This window comes from Patella vulgata, chromosome 7 (assembly GCF_932274485.2).
Source record: "Patella vulgata chromosome 7, xgPatVulg1.2, whole genome shotgun sequence".
Classification (NCBI taxonomy): domain Eukaryota; kingdom Metazoa; phylum Mollusca; class Gastropoda; family Patellidae; genus Patella; species Patella vulgata.
In genome coordinates this window covers 40,781,023-40,803,574 of record NC_065885.2, presented here as the reverse complement: position 1 = coordinate 40,803,574, position 22,552 = coordinate 40,781,023, and the positions used below count along the sequence as shown (strand labels likewise).

The following is a 22,552-nucleotide window of genomic DNA, read 5'->3' as shown; positions in this document are numbered from 1 at the left end:
TATATATAGCAAAATGTATTAGCAAAATTTTTATCAGATCGAAAATGACAGGAACTCTTTGTTTTCATTGGAAGTTATAGATTTGATAATTTATTTTTCAGATAAATATCTGCTTAAAGGAGTACTCCACTTTACAAACTTTTCGTGATTTATGATAATTTTCATATAAAAGAGTCAATTTAAGTTTAAAAAATTGAATTTTTTTTTTTTATGATGTAAAACAGTATAAAAATACATAAAAAATAAACTAGTTATCTTTCCCTAGTTAGCTCTTTCGCCATGGCGTTATGATTGCTATGCTGTGACGTCACAGTTGAACAACAGCCTTTGTTTACATGTGCTTGTAGTACAGAAGTTTTTAGCACCTGATCGGCGAATTTTACAAAAAAAATGGTTCTTTGTGCTGCTGTTGGTTGTAATAATGATTCAAGAAGAACGGCTGGCATTAGCTATTATAAAATCCAGTCTCGAGCAGTTGATATACAGAAGAAATGGATGATTAATCTAAGACGAAAAAACTACGTAGTCACGGCACACTCTTGTATTTGTTCCGATCATTTTGAAGAGGGCTGTTTCGTTCGAGATTTGCAGGCAGAACTTTTAAAAATTACGAGGCCTCGTAAGATTAAAGATGACGCCTTACCAACAGTTTTCAATCATGGCATGAAGAGTTTACCAACAAAACGGAGACTACACACGGAACAACGTCTGAATGCAAAACAAAGAAAATCGGTAAGCGAAATTATGATGCAGATATTTTGTTTACTGACGCGGCACCGGAGCCACTAGTAAAGTAGAAAGATTTGTGGCATTTTATTTTTATTAAAATTACTGTAGAATAGTTTGAATCTACTATAAAATGAAAATGAATTTCCATGTAAAATACATCTATTGTATAGTTTTAAGTCAAAATCATCTAGGTCTAACAAAGGGGATCTATGGAAAGTTGCATGTGTTTTTGAATCCACGAATGTGCGTGGCAAGGAGTAGGTTCGCATGTCCAATTCGTTGGTTTTCTCGGGGTCCTCCGGTTTCCTGTCATCACTTAAGACCCCTACGAACAAGTGAATTATTGAAATAAAATTGAACCATGTGTTAGCCCCAAAATGACATAGTTTGTGTCGAGTGGAAGTTACATGTAAATCCCATTTCTCTTGTTTTAAAATCGCTAGATATATGTTTATTATTGTTTTACAGGAAATCCATAACATAATATTAAGTGATGTGTCCAACATCAGTACCAGTACTGGTAATCTAATACAAGACAATCCTGAATCAGATATTTCAACTTTCGAAGCAGAACATACATATGAAAGAAAGGAAGAAAGGGGCTGTCAAACTGATTACATTTTATTTCCGGATGTTTTTCCAGCTAATACCTTCAAAGGAACTGTTTCAAGGGGTACGCAAACATTTCCGAAATATTGTAATTCTTCAACCCAATACAGAGAAGAAGATTTTCTTGATGTGCAAAGTTTATTAGAATGTCATTCATACTGTTCTACTTCAATATCAACCCCCTCTCTTGATAATTCACATAATCCACAAACCAGTACACCAAAAAAGAAAGTACCTATAGAATTTCTTTCTGATTCATCATCATCATCATCTGATGCACGTGACACAGATTACCAACCTAGTCAGGGTGTTGGAGATAGTTCATTTTGTTCAAGTAATGGTAGTTTTTCCAGTGACGATGCAAACCCTAACATCTGTTTAAGTAAATTAAATACAGTAGAACCACATGTAGATAGAAAATATATTGTTTTTGAAAGTTCTTTATGTAAGCTTTTTAAATTTTGCCAAATTTGTGGTAGTAACATTATTAATACAACAAAAAGTACTAGCGGTTCATTATTAAAGGTAAAAAGTGTTTGTGTTTTTGGACATAGTTGTACTTGGAACTCACAACCATACATCCGGAAAATGCCTGCTGGAAATTTACTGATTGCTGCAGCTTTACTCTATGCTGGGTGCTCTTATGCTAAAATGGAGGAGTTTGCCGATTTATTAAATCTAGAATTTTTTGGACATTCGACGTATTATAAAATACAAACAGATTTATTTACTATAATTAACGAGGCTTGGACAAAAGAAAGATTATCTGTTGAGAATGAATTAGTTGGCAGAGTACTGTGTGTATCTGGGGATGGAAGATGTGACAGTCCAGGATTCAGTGCAAAATATTGCACTTATTCCCTGCTTGATAGTGGTAGTGGAAAGTTAATTAACTTCAGTGTTGTACATGTTGGGCAAGTTGAACTGAAATCCACAAACATGGAGAAAGAAGGTCTAAGGCAATGTTTGGAAACACTGGACGAACGCTTGAATATTAATGTATTGGCAACAGACAGGCACATACAGGTCGGATGCATGTTACGAAAGGATTATCCGAATATTATCCATCAGTATGATGTCTGGCATGTATCAAAATCATTAATAAAAAAATTATCTGAGAAAGCCAAGTCCAAACAAAATGAGCCCTTAAAACCGTGGATTCAGTCGATCCGAAATCATTTTTGGTGGTGTGTCACAACATGTGACGGTAATATCATTCTTTTGAAAGAAAAATGGATTTCTGTTCTAAAACACTGTTCTAACATCCATGAGTGGACATCAAATGAACAGTTTCATCAGTGTGAACACCCAAAACTTTCAAAACACGAAGTCCAAAAAATGTGGTTAAAACCTGGGTCTGCAGCATTCCAAGTATTACAAGACATTGTTTTGGATAAATCATTTTTGAAAGTTTTAGAAAAACTTACATTAGCATGTCACACTGGAGACCTTGAAGTTTATCATTCGATGATGCTAAAATATTGTCCAAAACGACAGCATTTTTCATTTGAAGGTATGGTTGCTCGGACCCAGCTTGCTGCTCTTGACCATAACAATGGGGTTGGCAGGGATCAAGCAATAGCATCCAGCGGACCCAATGAAGGCACTTACAAATACAATCAAGTGTTCCCAAAACAAACGTCTGTCTGGGTGGCAAAGCCTATCTTTGAAAAAAAGACCTATGATTTTAAGAGAGATTTGATGGCTAGAACTGTGGAGGTGAGAACTGCTGGAATTGTATTACCAATATTTAATTTACCAGTTGTGCCAGAAAACATTGCTTCTGTGCCTAAGCCGCCTAAGGATGAAACTGTGAGGAAACACAGATCGTGCATGTCTAAATCCATTTTAGACGAGTCACCAGCCGTATCAGAATTATTTTGTGAATAGTTCACAAAATACTGACATTCTTGTTTATACAAAAGATGAAGTTTGTTTGTTGATTATTTGTGGTTGAACATATAGATTATTATAAGTAATTTAATGATTCTATTTAATTTGTATTATGAAATCATAAGGTCTGTTATTGAGTCAAATGGTGTGCTTTGGATTCTCCACTTGTAAGTGACATAAATGTGACATTTTTTTATTAAGATGCATTATGTAAGATTTAGATAAAGAGTTGGCCATTCTCGGCTATAATGGTTTAAAAATGAATATATTGAAAATTTGTCTAATTATTGCATTCTGGGCACTGTTATGACAAGAAATAGTGTAGTCTTGATTGCCAAGCACTATATTCACAAGATAAAAAAAACAAGTCTCGGTTATCTTCAATAAAGGCAGCTATCTAAAAAATTTATTTTTAAATGGTAGTAACATAGTGAATTTTAGAAATTTATTCTGCCCACTTAAAACCAGTATAATGACCAGTTGGAGATAGGAATATTGTCCTTATTTTAGCAACAACACAGGATGGTATTACTTTTCTGATGTGTCTTCCCAATCTTTGATGTATCCAATATATGAACTGTCTGTAGGCTTGGTGTCGTAAAACGCTGAAAGAAAAACAAAAAAAAATAGGGGTTGTTACATTTTAACTAGGGTAATAATACTATTTGAAAAGGAAAGATGTCTTTGTTATCTGCTCTGCATTGTGTAATCAGATCTATAATATGCACTTATGTCGTAGTTATGTACATACATGTACATATATGTATGAATAAGTTTTATGAATAAGTTTGAATTGAAGATACAACTTTAATACATTTTTAGTATTCTGTATAATAATATGTATATACTTTTTCTTTTTACTAAAATAACTTGTATTGTAATGTAAATTGTTTTTTTTTTCACACCTCATTTGGTGTCACTTGTGTCAAATGAGGTCTACCAACACATTTTATTTGTATTTTATTAGTATTGTTCTGATAATCTCGTTTGTATGCAATCACGTACCTTTATGAGAGTTTGTTGTAGATGAATCATATTTATTTACAAAAGAAAAACAACCAACCACTGGTTTCCAAGCTGATCTACTTCCAATTTGTTTATTTATAACGTGTTCTTTGATTGTCCAATGAAATGATAGAACAGCAGCCAAAGTATCTATTTATAGTAATGTGAGAAATTGTCGCCGAACTGTAACTCGGTAACTATAAACTGAAAGTTAAAACTTACTCATTTGAAATCGGCTGGGCTTTGTCTCCTCGCACATCAGCCCTAGCAATAGCCGAAACTTTAAGGACTTCGGCATTTAAGCAAACTGTACGAAAATCCTCATTTTCTATTACACACAAGGTTGTATGGGCGAGTCGGTGAGAAATAGCGTTGGTTTCCTTGCAGCACACACATTCGTCTGACAATGGCATCGAAGAACAATTAGTGCACAGACACCAGTCTGTATTTCCTACTCGAGTATTATTATCAATAACTTCGTCCTCCGATGTATTGGTATCCGAATCCGTTCGCATTTCACCCGGAGAATATTCTGGCTCGAATTGGTAAGGTGCTATCATAGCGGAGTTCCGAGCAGCCATTACAAACAATGCTGGATACGGCTTTACTTTGTTCGCGAGTGACGTCATAATTCCATCGCGTGATATTCCTGGTTTTCAAAAGAAGAGTTCTATTTGGCAATATGGCGGTGCCCATGGCTCTTACAAATTGTTTTATAATGCCAATTAAAAAAAAAATAAAAACAGTTTCTTGACGGGAATTGCGGGGCTTATTTGTATGAATCAAATACTTGCTTTAATAAATATTTCCATGAATAATGGAGTACTCCTTTAAATGAAAATTAAAAAAGGTAGACCTTGCCCCGTCCCTAATCATGAAAACCTGAGGTCTAACTAAGTACACGGGTTGGATGGCTGAATGGTTAGCGTGTAGCATAAGGTCTGTCATTGAGCCAACTGCCGTGGTTTCGATACGCGGTTATACATGATAAGGAGTAGGGTGGCCTGTCCAATCTAGTGGGTTTTCCCCAGGTCCTCCCACTGCTAAAGACCCCTATGCGCAAGCGAATTATTGAAATAAAATTGAACCATATGTTAGTCCCGAAATGACCTAGTTTGTGTCTAGTGGACGTTTAACCCCATTTCTCGCTCTCTCTACCTAAGTACACATTGGCATGCCCATATAAGAACCCTGGACAGTTGGAATTCTATTCAGAGTATTCTTAATTGACTTCCTTTCATTTCCAAACCCTAATCAAGAAAATGTGTGTCCGTCATGGCATATACCCCAATTTGAAGGTGTCAGAAATGGCACTAGTCAAATAAGGGGTTTTTCACATGAAAGAAACTATTTGAATAAATTTTAAAAATACATTATGTAAGAGCTAAATCTACCTATTGCATATCTTTCTTCAGGTAATGTTATCTAAATTATTAATTAGACATTAATTAACTTATCCAGACCATAATCAATTCTCAAAGTCATTGCTAGCCTGCGATATTTACTGGATTATGATCCCATTTGCTGCTCAACTTTCATTTTTGATTTAATCATGAAATGGATAATCGAGACTATGTTTTTTATCGTACTTTCTTAAGTAATGATAATCGAGGTTAGGCCAAAATTTAAATTGCTTAATTCTCGGTTCATAGTGGATCAATTTGACCGAAATTTTTCGGCAAAATGCCTTTACATTATCTAGTTTTTATACGCCCACATTTTCATGTGGACGTATATTGTCGTCGCCCCTGTCCGTCCGTCCACAATTTGTTTGTGGACACTTTGCAGGTCACAATTCTTATTCAATTTTGATGAAACTTGTAATATAGGTTTATCTCCAAAAGATCTCGGTTGCTATTGATATTGGCATGTATCGGATCGAAACTTCACGGTGTTAGCTTGTGGACCCTATAGAGGTTATAATTTCTATCTGATTTGAAAAATTGTTTTAGTATATCACCGTTACATCCTAAGGATGATTGAGTTCGAATTTTGTGAAAATCGGCCCAAAACTGACAGACAAAATGGCCGCCCTTCGTTCTCAAATACTGTAAAAATATGGTATATCTAGGTTGTGGACCTTATAGAGGTCACAATCATTGCTAGCCTGCGATATTTACTGGATTATGATCCCATTTGCTGCTCAACTTTCATTTTTGATTTAATCATGAAATGGATAATCGAGACTATGTTTTTTATCGTATTGACTTAAGTAATGATAATCGAGGTTAGGCCAAAATTTAAATTGCTTAATTCTCGGTACATAGTGGATCAATTTGACCGAAATTTTTCGGCAAAATGCCTTTACATTATCTAGTTTTTATACGCCCACATTTTCATGTGGACGTATATTGTCGTCGCCCCTGTCCTCCGTCCGTCCGTCCGTCCGTCCACAATTTGTTTGTGGACACTCTACAGGTCACAATTCTTATCCAATTTTGATGAAACTTGTAATATAGGTTTATCTCCAAAAGATCTCGGTTGCTATTGATATTGGCATGTATCGGATCGAAACTTCACGGTTTTAGCTTGTGGACCCTATAGAGGTTACAATTTCTATCTGATTTAATAAATTGTTTTAGTATATCACCGTTACATCCTAAGGATGATTGAGTTCGAATTTTGTGAAAATCGGCCCAAAACTGACAGACAAAATGGCCGCCCTTCGTTCTCAAATACTGTAAAAATATGGTATATCTAGGTTGTGGACCTTATAGAGGTCACAATCATTGCTAGCCTGCGATATTTACTGGATTATGATCCCATTTGCTGCTCAACTTTCATTTTTGATTTAATCATGAAATGGATAATCGAGACTATGTTTTTTATCGTATTGACTTAAGTAATGATAATCGAGGTTAGGCCAAAATTTAAATTGCTTAATTCTCGGTTCATAGTGGATCAATTTGACCGAAATTTTTCGGCAAAATGCCTTTACATTATCTAGTTTTTATACGCCCACATTTTCATGTGGACGTATATTGTCGTCGCCCCTGTCCGTCCGTCCGTCCGTCCACAATTTGTTTGTGGACACTCTACAGGTCACAATTCTTATCCAATTTTGATGAAACTTGTAATATAGGTTTATCTCCAAAAGATCTCGGTTGCTATTGATATTGGCATGTATCGGATCGAAACTTCACGGTTTTAGCTTGTGGACCCTATAGAGGTTACAATTTCTATCTGATTTAAAAAATTGTTTTAGTATATCACCGTTACATCCTAAGGATGATTGAGTTCGAATTTTGTGAAAATCGGCCCAAAACTGACAGACAAAATGTCCGCCCTTCGTTCTCAAATACTGTAAAAATATGGTATATCTAGGTTGTGGACCTTATAGAGGTCACAATTTTAATCCTATTTTGATGAAACTTGAAATGTAAGTTTATTACCCAAAGATCTAGTTTCCTTTCGATATTCGCGCATATCGGACTGTAACTTCCTGAATTATGGCCCCTGTTTGTACGAAAAAAATCACGTTTTTATACGCCCACATTTTCATGTGTTCGTATATTGTCGTCGCCCCTGTCCTTCTGTCCGTCCGTCCACAATTGTTTGTGGACACTCTACAGGTCACAATTCTTATCCGATTTTGACGAAACTTGAAAGAAAGGTTTATCTCAAAAAGATCTCGGCTGCTTTCGAAATTGGCATGTATCGGATCGAAACTTCATGGATTATGGCCCCTGTTTGTACAAAAAATCGCGTTTTTAGCTTGTGGACCCTATAGAGGTCACAATTTTTATCCGATTTTGTTGAAACTTGAAATGTAAGTTTATAACTTCCTGAATTATGGCCCGTGATTGTATGAAAAATCACGTTTTTAGCTTGTGGACCCTATAGAGGTCATAATTTTTATCCGATTTAAAAAACCATATTATTATATCACCGTTACACCCTAAGGATGACCGAGTTCGAATTTCGTTAAAATCGGCCCAAAATTGACAGACAAATAGCGTAAAAATATGGAATATCAAGGTTGTGGACCCTATAGAGGTCACAATTTTTATCCGATTTTGTTAAAACTTGAATTGTAAGTTTATAACCCAAATATCTCGGTTCCGTTCGATATTAGCGCATATCAGACTGTAACTTCCTGAATTATGGCCCCTAATTGTACGAAAAATCGCATTTTTAGCTTGTGGACCCTATAGAGGTTATAATTTTTATCCGATTTACAAAAACGTATTATTATATCACCGTTACACCATAAGGACGGCTGAGTTCGAATTTCGTTAAAATTGGCCCAAAACTGACAGACAAAATGGCCGCCCTTCGTTCTCAAATAGGGTAAAAATATGGTATATCAAGGTTGTGGATCCTATGGAGGTCACAATTTTTATCTGATTTTGTTGAAACTTGAAGTGTAAGTTTATAACACAAAGATCTCGGTTCCTGTCGATATTTGCGCATATCGAATTGTAATTTCCTGAATTATGGCCCTTGATTGTAGGAAAAATTACTTTCTTTTTAGCTTGTTCTCTATCCATCTCTCAAAAATGTGGGCGTATCCTGCCTGGCAGCCGCTGGTTAGCTTGTGGACGCTATAGAGGTCATAATTTTTATCTGATTTAAAAAAACGTTTTAGTTATTATCGTTACACCCTAAGGTGGGTTGAGTTCGAATTTCGTGAAAATCGGCCCAAAACTGACAGATAGAAAATTTTAATGGCCAGCCCTCGTTCTCAAATAGCATAAAAATATGATATATCAAGGTTGTGGATCCTCTAGAGGGCACAATTTTTATCCGATTTTATTGAAACCTGAAATAGAAGTTTATAACCCAACGATCTCGGTTCCTTTTGATATTAGCGCATATTGGATCGTAACTTCCTGAATTATGGCCCCTGATTGTACGCAAAATCGCGTTTTTGCTTGTGGACCCTATAATTTTTATCCAATTTATAAAACTGACAGACAAAATGGCCGCCCCTCGCACTCAAATAGCGTAAAAATATGATATATCAAGGTTGTGGACTCTCTAGAGGTCACAGCTCTCTTCTGATATTGATAAAACTTGAAATGTAAGTTTATAACCCAAAGATCTCAGTTCCTTTCGATATTCGCACATATCGGACCGTAACTTCCGGAATTCTGGCCCCTGATTGTATGAAAAATCACGTTTTTATACGCCCACATTTTCATGTGGACGTATATTGTCGTCGCCCCTGTCCGTCCATCCACAATTTGGTTGTGGACACTCTATAGGTCACAGTTCTTATCCGATTTTCACGATAACCTGAAATATAGGGTTATCTTCAAAAAATCTCAGCTGCTTTCGATATTGGCATGTATCGGATCGAAACTTCATGGATTATGGCCCCTGTGTGTACGAAAAATCACATTTTTTAGCTTGTGGACCCTGTAGACGTCACAATTTTTATCCGATCTTGTTGAAACTTAAAATGTAGGTTTATAACCTAAAGATCTCGGTTCCTTTCGACATTCGCGCATATCGGACCGTAGCTTCCTGAATTATGGCCCCTGATTGTACGAAAAATCGAGTTTTTAGCTTGTTGACCATATACAGGGCATAATTTTTATCCGATTTAAAAAAACGTATTATTATATCACCGTTACACCCTAAGGATAGCTGAGTTCGAATTTCGTGAAAATCGGCCCAACACTGACAGACAAAATGACCACCCCTCGTTCCCAAATAGCGTAAAAATATGGTATATCAAGGTTGTGGACCCTATAGAGGTCACAATTTTGATCCGATTTTGTTGAAACTTGAAATGTAAGTTTATAACCCAAAGATCTCAGTTCCTTTCGATATTCGCGCATATTGGACCGTAACTTCCTGAATTATGGCCCCTGATTGTACGAAAAGTCGCGTTTTTAGCCTGTGGACCCTATAGAGGTCATAATTTTTATACGCCTACATTTTCATGTGGACGTATATTGTCGTCGCCCCTGTCCGTACGTCCACAATTGTTTGTGGATGTTCTACAGGTCACAATTCTTATCGGATTTTGACGAAAATTGACATATAGGTTTATCTCCAGAAGATCTCGGCTGCTTTGGATATTGGCATGTATCGGATCGAAACTTCATGGATTATGGCCCCTGTTTGTACAAAAAATCACGTTTTTAGCTTGTGGACCCTATAGAGGTCACAATTTTTATCCAATTTTTTTGAAACTTGACATGTAAGTTTATAACCCAAAGATCTTGGTTCCTTTCGATATTCGCGCATATCGGACCTTAACTTCCTGAATTATGGCCCCTGATTGTACGATAAATCTTGATTTTTAGCTTGTGGACCCTATAGAGGTCATAATTTTTATCCGATTTAAAAAAACGTATTATTTTATCACCGTTACACCCTAAGGGCGATCCAGTTTGAATTTCGTGAAAATCAGCCCAAAATTGACAGACAAAATGGTGCCGTTCGTTCTCAAATATCATAAAAATACGGTATATCAAGGTTGTGGACCCTATAGAGGTCACAATTTTTATCCAATTTTGTTGAAACTTGAAATGAAAGTTGAAAATCCAAAGATCTCGGTTCCTTCCTATATTCGCGCATATCGGACCGTAACTTCCTGAATTATGGCCCCTGATTGTACTTAAAATTGCTTTTTTAGCTTGTGGACCCTATAAAGGCCATTATTTTTATCCGATTTAAAAAAACATATTATTATATCACCGTTACACCCTAAGGAAAGCTGAGTTCGAATTTCGTGAAAATCGCCCCAAAATTGACAGACAAAATGGCCGCCGTTCATTCTCAAATAGCGTAAAAATATGGTATATCAAGGTTGTGGATCCTATAGAGGTCACAATTTTTATCCGATTTTGTTGAAACTTGAAATGTAAGTTTATAACGCAAAGATCTTGGTTCCTTTCGATATTCGCGCATATCGGACCGTAACTTCCTGAATTATGGCCCCTGATTGTACGAGAAATCGCATTTTTAGCTTGTGGACCCTATAGAGGTCATAATTTTTATCTGATTTAAAAAAAATGTATCATTATATTACCGATACACCCAAAGTACGGCTGAGTTCGAATTTCGTGAAAATCGGCCCAAAACTGACAGACAAAATGGCCGCCCCTCGTTCGCAAATACTGTCAAAATATTGTGTATCAGGGTTGTGTTCACAATTTTCATCTGATTTTGATGAAATGTGAAATGCATGTTTATAACCCAAATATCTTGGTTACATTCTATTTTCGTGCATATCGAATCGTAACTTCCTGAATTATGGCCCCTTCTTGTACAAAAAATCGTTACACCGTAAATTTGTCTTGTTGAATTCATGAAAATCGGACCAAAATTGCCAAACAAAATGGCCGCCCCCTTGACGCAAATAGTGTAAACATCTGGTATATCAAAGTTGTGGACCCTCTAGAGGCCACAATTTTGATCCGATTTTGATGAAACTTGAAATGCAAGTTTATAACCCAAATATCTCGGATCCTTTCAATATTTGTGCATATCGGATCGTAACTTGCTGGATTATGGCCCCTGATTGTTCGAAAAATCACCTTTTTAGCTTGCGGATTTTTAGCTTTCGATTTTAAAACCTGTTTAAATATATAACCATTCCACCATAATGAAGGTTAAGTTGTATTTCGGGAAAATCGAAATGAAACTGCCTGACAAAATAGTCGCTCTTTGTATGCAGATTGGGTAGGAGTGTGTAATATGAAGGTTGTGGACCCTCTAGAGGTCACATTTTTTATCTGATTTTGCTGAAACTTAAAACATATCTTTATATCCTGAAGATCTCTGTCCCTTTTGATATTTGCACATTTCAGGCCATAACTTTCTTGATTTTTGCCCCCGATTTTACAAAAAATCGCATTTGTTTTTAGCTTGTTTTCTATCTATCCCTTGCAAAATGTGGGCGTATCTTCCCTGGCAGCCGCTGGTTATCTATTATAATAAGAACTGCCAGGTCTTTATCTAAACTCCCATAATGTATCTTTAAGCTAATTCTAACATATTACAATTATGTCAAGGGTGATAATCCCATGAATAATTAATGAGAAATCGTACCAGATCTCGTGGATGAAAAGCCAAATAGTAAGTTTCATTAAAATCAGATAAAAAGTGTAGAGTCTTCAAGTTATTTTTGATTCATTTTCATTATATCAAAGGTGATGACTCCCAAATAAATTCAGATCCCATTGATATATAAATTCACATACATGTAACAAGTTTTATTAAAATTGGATGAAAATGTGAACTCCATGTTTGGAGTGATTTCACTGGGGATGTTGTGTTGTCAGAGTAGAAAGGATATGTATAATAAACATGTTGATCATTATAGGATGATGACGATCATGAATTTGAAAGAGGAATGAAATTAGAAGCTGTGAATAGACATAATCCTAACCAGATTTGTGCTGCCACAATTACTAAAATAGTTGGTCATTTGATGTGGATTCACCTTGACAACAGCAACAAGATGGTGGCCAGTCACGTAGAAGATGTGTATTCTCACAACCTATTTCCTGTTGGTTGGTGTGAAAGTAATGGTTATCAGTTAAAACCTCCACGCAAAACTGGTTTAAAAAGATCCACCGTTAAACGTGTGGCTATTGTCCAACCAGAGTAAGTATTTCATTTTTATACGCCCACATGGAAATGTAGAATATTGCCGTCGCCCCCGTCCGTCCGTCCACAATTTCTTGTGAACACTCTACAGACTACATTTATCATCTGATTGTTTTAAAATTGATATATGTTGTTTGCATTAGTGGGATAAAGAAGCCTATTTAATTTCAATAACTTCCGTTGATTTTTTCTGGAGTAATGGCCCTTGTTTCACTTTGTTGCACCTTGTGAACACGCTAACGACAAACTTTATCAACCAATCTGTATGAAATTTATATGCATCATTTAAATTAGTAAAACAAAGAAGCCAATTGAATTTCAGCAATTTCCGTTAGTTACATTTAGAGTTATGGCCCTTGTTTCACTTTGTTGAATCTTGTGAACGCTCTAGCCTAATGACAACAGTTATCATACAATCTGTATGAAATTTATATGCATCATTTCAGTTATTGAAATGAAGAGGTCTATTGAATTTCAGCAATTTCCGTTAAATACGTCATGAGTTATGGCCCTTGTTTCACTTTGTTGTACCTAGTGAATGCTCTATGATGGTCCGTCCGTCCACAATTTCTTGTGAACACTCTACAGACTACATGTACATTTATCATCTGATTGTTTTGAAATTGATATATGTTGTTTGCATTAGTGAGATGAAGAAACCTATTTAATTTTATAACTTCCGTTGATTTCTTCTGGAGTTATGGCCCTTGTTTCACTTTGTTGCACCTTGTGAACGCACTAACGACAAAAGTTATCATCTGATCTGTATGAAATTTATATGCATTAGTAAAACAAAGAAGCCTATTTCTGTTAGTTACATCTAGAGTTATGGCCCTTGTTTCACTTTGTTGAATCTTGTGAACGCTCTAATGACAAAAGTTAACAACCGATCTGTATGAAGTTGATATGCATCATTTAAATTAGTGAAATGAAGAATCCTATTGAATGTCAGCAATTTCCGTCAATTATGTCTAGAGTTATGGCCCTTGATTTACTTTGTTGAACTTTGTGAATGTTCGACCGACAAAAGTTATCATCCAATCTGTATGAAATTTATATGCATTATTTGAATTAGTAAAATGAAAAAGCCTGTCGAATTTGAACAATTTCTGTAGATTACTTCCAGAGTTACGGCCCTTGTTTTAGTTTTTAGAACCTTGTGCAAACGACAAAAACTATAATGTCATCTGTATGAAATTGTCTATTAAATTCCCCTAATTACCTACAAAAGAATAAATATGTGACAACCCTTGTCGACTGCTGGGACGATTTAGCTGCTGTGAGCGTATGTTTTGTTGCCTGGCAACCTATCTTTAGAACCTGTTGAACCCCCAAACGACGAAAACCCTTGTCGGCTGCTCGGATGATTTAGCTGCTGTGGGCGTATGTTTTGTTGCCTGGCAACCTATCTTTCAAATATGTATTAACTTACTAAAATGGTTCACTACAGTAGTACTGTCATCTGTCATGCTTTGTAATTTAGATTAGAAAATAGATCTTCAATCAGTTCAATGTATGTCATTTGTTTTTTTACCGTCAAAATTTCAGTTGATTGGTCTTAACAACAGTACAAGGATTAGTAATTGAAATGATCGGTTTAGTCAAGCTGTATGTACTATGTTCACAGAATTCTTGGAGACCCTGTAGAAGATAGAGAAATAAACAAATGTTAAATTTATAGTCAGTCAATTAAAGGACAATATGTGATAGAACTGGTTAAACACATTCCAGATATTTTAACACACAGATCAATTTTTTCGTTTTGTCTAATCTAGTGACAGTCAATTCTTTTTATGAATTGTCAGATATCCTTTCACAGTCTCATGTAACAACTTTTCGTCTTTGAAAGAATTATCAGTGAGCAGAAATTCGACAGTGTATCTGTTATCGCTTTTTACTTCTGTCAGTTATATTTTCATTTTTTGCACCACTTCCCGTTTCTTCAAATCTTCGTCAAGCATCTATCGTAGCAATGATCTCTGTGTTAAAATTATATTTGGAACATGTTTAACCAGTTCTATCACATATGTGTTAATGGCTGGCTCCAATATTGTCCTTTAAAAATCCATCTCAATTTGTTTCCCAATGGTAATGCAAAAGCATTCTTTTAACTCTGTACAAGATGACTAACCTTTAAGTTAACATGCAATGTAGGTCTACATGTGACATTACATCACACGGTTAACGACAGATAGTAACACAACTGGTCCGGGAAGAATTGGTCCTTTTTATACGCCCCCATTTTCATGTGGACATATTATGCCGTCGTCCCTATCCGTCCTTCCGTCCACAATTTGTTTGTGGATAATCTACAGGTCACAATTTTTATCCTATTTTGACGAAACTTGAACACTGTGGACACTCTTAGAGGTCACAGTTTTCATCTGATTTTGATGAAACTTGAAATGCATGTTTATAACCTAGAGATCTTGGTTCCTTTTGATATATGCACATATCAGATCGTAACTTATTAAATTATGACCCCTGATTGTACGAAAAATCGTGTTTTAGCTTGTGGTCCCTCTAGAGTTCACAATTATTATCTGATTTAAAAAAAACGCTTGAATATATCACCGTTACACATTAATGTTGGTTGAGTTCGAATTTCGTGAAAATCGGACCAAAACTGCCAGACAAAATGGCCGCCCCTTGTACCCGAATAGTGTAAATATATGGTATATCAAGGTTGTGGACCCTCTTAGAGATCATAATTTTGATCCGATATTGATAAAACTTGAAATAAATGTTTATAACCCAAAGATCTTGGTTCCTGTAGATATTCGCGTATAACAGATCGTAACTTCCTGAATTATGGCCCTTGATTTTAAGAAAATCTTACAATTGGCCCCAATTTTTATCCGATTTAAAAAAAAAAACGTTTGTAGATACAAATGTATCACTGTTACACCCTAATGATGGTTGAGTTAGAATTTTGTGAAAATCGGACCAAAACTGCCAGACAAAATGCCCCCCCTCCCCCCCCCCCGGACACAAATAAATAGTGTAAATACGAAGGTTGTGCACATATCCAAACGTAAACTGCTGGATAAAATGTCCGTCACTTGTACGTAAATAGTGTAAAAGTATGTAATACCAAGGTTGTGGACACTCTAGAGGCCGCAATCTTGATCCGATTTTGATGAAACTATAAATTTATGTGTATATCACAAAGATCTCGGTTTCTTTTGATAATCGCGCATATCCGAACATAACTTCCTGGATTATGGCTCCTTATTGTTCGAAAAATTGCGTTTTTAGCTTGTGGACCCGCTAGAAGTCACAATTTGTATCCAATTTTAAAAAGCGTTTAAATATATCACCGTTACATATCAATAAAGGTTGAGTTTGAATTACAATACAAACAAACTTGGTGATTGTGTTGTTTTTTGTAGTGTTTTCAACAAAATGTTTACTTATTTATTTACATTTCAGGAAAAGTACTGGTGATGAGAAGGTTAAAAATGAAGGTGGAATGTATGCTAAGATCAAAGAAGGTGAAGCAGAAGGTAGTAAGTCATTTTAATCTGGATTAATATTTTGTGAAATAAAATTGACTACAAACCTATTTATCTTTATTAAATTATTATCTTATATCGATAAACTAAAGCCTCAATGAATATTTTATTTTTGCCCTTTTGAACTGTTGCCGGCAAGAAGGGTGCGAAGTCCCAAAATATGTTTCTATTTATCATTATGACTTCAGTCACCATTGACATAAAGTAATTATTTAAAACATCGCCTGTAAACAGAGTAGTCAGTCTAGTTGTTCACGATCATACTGTTTGGAAGTTATTCAATAATTTAAAACAAACACAACACAGCAGTAATGATGGACAGATTAGTGTTATACTGATTATAAAACCAATTTTCTTAATCTTTTTGCAGGAAGTGCTTGGTGTCCAAAAATCTATTTTAATCATAAATGTTTCTCTGGTCCATATCTGAGTAAAGCTCGTATAGCAGAGTTACCTAAATGTGTTGGTCCTGGACCTATTAATCTGGTAATGAAGGAAGTGTTATCCATGTTAATTAGTGTAGCTTATAAATCATGTCGTGTTTTACGGGAACTACAGATGGAAGGACCAGCTAATCCCACCATGCATCAACAAGTTTTAAAGGCAAAGTGAGTGTAACCTTTAATGCTCTATATGATTTAAATTATAATGTTTAAGTTTAGATACAAATATCATTTAGTGCCTGTGTTAGTTTGATTCCATGATTGTACTGGGAGTTGGGCATCTAGATTATCAGATATTCTCAAGTGTGAAACTGAAATAAAACTTAACCACATCTAAGTTCTGATATAACCATAATTCTGCTATTGTCTCCCACCTTTCGAAGAAAGCAGGGGACTATTAAAATGGGTTCGTCTGTCTGTCTGTCCATCCGTCTGTCTGTCCGTCACACTTTTTGGGACACAATAACTCTCTTTCTAATTGAGCTAGAATGTTCAAACTTGGTATAGGTGTTTATTAGGTCAATGCCTTAACAGAGTTGGTAGATGAGCATTTTCTGCTTAGGGTAAGCAGAGATAGGCAATTTGATTGGTTGATGCTTTGGGACACGATAACTTTAGTTCTAATTAAGTGAGAGTGATGGAACTTGGTGTATAGTTTCATTACATCAATACATTGACTAAGTTCGATAATGAGCATTTTCTGCTCAGGGTAAGCAGAGTGATAAGCAATTTGATTGGCCGAGACTTTGGAACACAGTAACTCACCTTCTAATTGAGCTAGAATGTTCAAACTTGGTGTAGATGTTTATTAGGTTAATGCCTTGATGGAGTTCGAGGATGAGCATTTTCAGCTTAGGGTAAGCAGAGATAAGTGTAGGAGATTATACTGCCAACAAGCGAGAACACTAATACGTCTATTGTCATAAGTTGAATGATGACAAACAATATATGTAGATTAACATAATTCTTATTATTAAAGTTGAAATGATGATTAATAACTGTATACAGATCGTAGATCATATGACGTAAGACGATTAACTGAAATACACAAATACTCTAGAGTAAATATGGGAATATAATTATGAAAAGTGTGAAATAAGATAATAATACTGGTAGTTAACATTACACAAGGTAATCAACTTTTCAAGCCAAGGGACAGGCTCATGAATGCTGACAGTAAGGTACATAATGCAATCATGGCTTTACTAAGTCAAAATACCAAACAAAATAACAAAACATTCCTATAAATAATCATAGAGCAAAACATAATACATGTACTATTATTCTCCACTAAAACGAAATACGATTAAGGGGAGACAACTACTAATATTAACTTTATCTAACCATAGAACTGTAACAATCTATGAATATGGTATAATACAAAAACTGTGGTGGAATGTATTTTACTCCCAAGGTCAGCGCTATTGTTTAGATATATTAATTAGCTCACTAAAACAGACTACACATAATAACAATAGAGATACGACAAGCGACCAGTCAAATAAGCATGCGAAGCGGACCTGGTGGGGACCTCATCAGTCTAATGCCATGACTCACGAGTGTGGAGCGAGTGTGGAGCGTGATGACAATGTTGCAATAATACATATAAATTAAAACAATGAACATCTAAATAATATATTAAATTGACACTACAAATACCGTGTTTTTATGCGAATCCCCTTCGAATCTCTTACATAGCTGACAAGGTCTGACAAATGTTAATAACTGATAAAAGTGCTATGTTCTGCCAAATAGCTACTGCCATGAAACGCTTCTGCCATGTGCTTATAACTTCCGTTTCTAATACTAACAAACTTCGGGATACAAAAAATTGCGAAACGAAATGTTACGCGTACACGCTGGTTAATTGAAATTACGGAATCAACTAAATAATTTGAAATCGTATTTCTGGCCATAACAATAAGCAATTTGATTGGTTGATGCTTTGGGACACGATAACTTTAGTCCTAATTAAGTGAGAGTGATGAAACTTGGTGTATAGTTTCATTACATCAATACCATGAAGTTCGATAATGAGCATTTTCTGCTCAGGGTAAGCAGAGCGATAAGCAATTTGATTGGTCGAGAGTTTGTAACACACTTACTCTTATTCTAATTGAGTTAGAATGTTCACACATGGCGTAGGTGTCTATTAGGTGAATGCCTTGATTGAGTTCGAAGATGAGAATTTTCTGCTTAGGGTAAGCAGAGATAAGCAATTTGATTGGTTGATTCTTTGGGACACGATATCTTTAGTTCTAATTAAGTGAGAGTGAGGACACTTGGTGTATAGCTTTATTTCATCAATACCATGACTAAGTTCGATGATGAACATTTTCTGCTTACGGTAAGCAGAGGTAAGCAATCTGATTGGTTGATGCTTTGAGGCACGATAAACTTTAGTTTTAATTTAATCATTACCTTGACTAACTTCGATGATGAGAATTTTTGCTTAGACTAAGGAGCGATAAGCAATTTGATTGGTCAAGACTTTTGAACATAACAACTCTGCTTTGAAATTAGGTAGAAAGTTTAAACTTGATGTAGATGTTTATTAGGTGAATGTCTTGAATGAGTTCAATGATTAACATTTCAAGCTAAAGCTAAGCAGTTTCATTGGTTGATGCTTTGGGACAAGATAACTTTGATTCTATCTGATAGAGAGTGGTGAAACTTAGTGTATAGTTGATAATCAGTTTGATTGCTGAATACTTTTGAAAAAAATAAATCTGCTATTAATTAATATGTGTCATCTATTTATTTTGAGATTTCGGCGGGGGACATCAGCCTCACTGTTGGCGTGTTTAATATGTTTTATACACTCACATATTATGTGGACGTATATTTTCGTCCTGTATATATTTGTGGGTTTAAACTTGCCCTGCAGGATTTGTTCTCAATGACTCAAGAATTAACACTGATGACATTGCTACTGATAGGTGTATTAAGGGTCTTAGAAGCCCCAATCAATATTTATAATATTTAGCATTGTTCCAAGAACAGGAATAAATTTATTTTGCATGATATATTGTCTTGTTTTATTTACAGATATAAAACTAAAAGTTATCGTGCTGTTGTAGAGATTTGTAAAATGAAGAGTCAATTAGAGGATTTTTGTCGTCAAGCGTGTATTAAATTAGAATGTTGTCCAAATCTCATCAGTCCTCACTTTATTGATGATCAATGTCCTGAAAATTGTTCACAACTCACCAAAACTAAATACAGTAAGTTGACCATTCTTGAACATAGAATTACATGTTTAAAGATTTACCCGAAAATTCTGTAAAAATTGATTTAGTGTCATTTTAGACCCCGGGAGCCGCAGTGGCTCAGTGAGTAAGACGCTGGCTCGCTAACCTGGAGCTCCCATTTTTGATCCCCATGTTGACTGAGAAATTTCATTGAAATTTTCCAGTGGGGTTACCCCTAGATAACAAACCTCATCTCTCAACCCTCTATTTTTCGAGATAAGAGATGGTGCTACAGTACGGCCGTCACGATGGTTTGACGGGACACGATATTACCATGTTTTTTATCGTGGAATTCAGTGATTTACCGAGTGAACACCGAGCGAATATCGAGTGACACGATAGCACTGCCTCGGTGTTGGAAACACGGTGTGACTCGGTGTTTTAATTAAACCATGCCTCTGATCGTTTATTTTAGGATGAAGTACATGTAGAGCTATACATTGTTATTATAGATCACTTAATGTGTTGGTAGCTACGTGTGAAGATTGGCGTACGCGTTTCTTTGATCTGTTATATCATGGACCGTATATAGGGTTATATCACAGGGTAATTCTGTTATTTAAACCCGGGTATTGTCATCTTTTAAACAGAAATATGCTTATACCGATACATTATTACTTCATTAATATGTTAGACATTTGTAAGACTTGCATCGATGGACCATTACAAATTCAATCAAATTACTGAAAAATTATAACATGACACCCATATATGCTAGTCTTACCGGGGGCGTAGATTTATCCATCTAAATAGTAATTCACATACTGATAAATAATTCTGGTTTAAATCACAAATAAATTAAAAGCCTTTGTCTCCTGATATGTATTCACACAAAGTCAGAATTCACCGTCAACAAGTTTATGGAACTTTGCTGAACACATGTACATTGACACGTATCAGTCCGATAATACCTTGCTGACGTTTTCATTTCGGCACCATAGAGTCTGGTGGATGCATACTGTCAATCAAGGTTCCACAATGAGAACTGACACGTGACATGAAAGGAAATCGACTGACAGAACATAGACGCCCCTTTAACAACAAACTATTACCTTGTTGTAGTCTTGTGCTCGTGGACAATATGACTTTTATTGTTAATTGTCAGTAGTAATAAATACATATTTTCAAAAGAGATGTCGATTTCTTTTTGATTATACATGAAGCTTCAGTCCATTCAATTACCTGTATTTATTACTCAAATGGTTTCTTAATTAGCAGAATGTGAAAATAAAGAAAACAAAGTTACACTTAAAATATGACTACGGTAACCAAGAAGTTACTCGTCGCGATTTCACGGGGTTGTTAGGATTCGACCGGACCCCCACCCAATCCGCTACAAGTAATACCAATTTGTAACGAGTAATTGTGATTACTCTGTTACGGTAAAACTCGTATTTTTGTTTAAATCGGTACAGGCTTAAGGTTCACGCAGGCAGAGCGGCTTATGAACAAAATGATGTTTAGTCATTTGCAGTTGACATATTCTGCCTTACACCGGTGGAAATCATTTCATTATATTGTGCACAAACGTCATTCCTTAAATAGCCCCACGCCCCTTTAACAACTGAATTTTCTGTTAGACCATTTATTCTACACTCTTTGATGTGCTTTCTAGATTAATTAATTTCATAACTATTGAAGAGGACCAGTTGGTTGTTTATATTGTTTTATTTACCTAACGATCAACGATAAGTTCACCAATGTTTTTGTAATAAAGTAGACCCGTATTGTTTGCTGATTGACTTTATCCCATGATTTAAAAAATTGGCGATGGTTAATATTGGGTCAACAATAATTCCTTAAATTGCGCCGGAGCCCCTTTTACATAAACGGAATTCGCATTTTATAAGACGGCGATTATTCGTACATGTATGTCGGGCCAAAAGGTCATTTCTTAAATAGTACGAACCTCCCTTTAACAAGAGAAATTGGAATGATATGTTTCGGCATGATAAATAATGTTAAAACTAATCGTTAATCTATTTTCCGTACACGAAACGAAACAACTCCAAATATAAGGAAACATTGTCGTGAATTTATCAGTTAGATTTTCGGCTGATATCTTTTACCGCTTACAAATGTACATTATTAAAAATTTACGCATATGTAAGAAGTGTTTACCTTACCTTTTATACTCATATTGTAGATGTTAAATATCCTTAATAATTATCACAGGCAAATATAAAAATAATACCAATCCAAATTAATATCCTTTTGCAAATAAACTTGCATATATAATCAACTTGGAATACCAAAATTTAAATCGTAACGCATTGTGGTCTAAACGGTATCATAAATTATAAAATAAACCATAAATCAATGGACCTGTTGTAAGGTGAACACTGCATGGTTTCTGGCAACTTTGGGTCTTGGCGGCATAATCTTAACCAATAAAAACAACAAAGTGGCTACGTGCGATTTTTTTCTTTGATCTTGGATCCAAGGGACGTTTCTGTTATTCAAACCAATCTGCACGAGAATGACAACATACAAGTTGACAGTTATCATTGATTTGGGGTTCATGTGGAATAGATTCTTC

The 22,552-nt window shown here is 35.5% G+C and overlaps 1 protein-coding gene across 1 annotated transcript; it reads left to right on the top strand.

The window, feature by feature from the left end:
- Positions 1–355: 355 nt before the first annotated feature.
- Positions 356–22,220, top strand: LOC126827971 (uncharacterized). Its single transcript, XM_050557552.2, has 3 exons — positions 356–732; positions 1,198–2,290; positions 22,189–22,220. The coding sequence occupies exons 1-3, from the start codon at positions 391–393 to the stop codon at positions 22,218–22,220; spliced, it is 1,467 nt and encodes a 488-aa protein (XP_050413509.1). The 5' UTR covers positions 356–390.
- Positions 22,221–22,552: the final 332 nt, after the last annotated feature.

Bases quoted from the DNA above. Each gene is read 5' to 3' on its own strand.
- LOC126827971 (XM_050557552.2), top strand. From the start codon at position 391: ATGGTTCTTTGTGCTGCTGTTGGTTGTAATAATGATTCAAGAAGAACG. The intron at 733-1,197 runs GTAAGCGAAATT...ATTGTTTTACAG, and splicing joins ATGCAAAACAAAGAAAATCG to GAAATCCATAACATAATATT. The intron at 2,291-22,188 runs GTCTAAGGCAAT...TAATTATCACAG, and splicing joins CACAAACATGGAGAAAGAAG to GCAAATATAAAAATAATACC.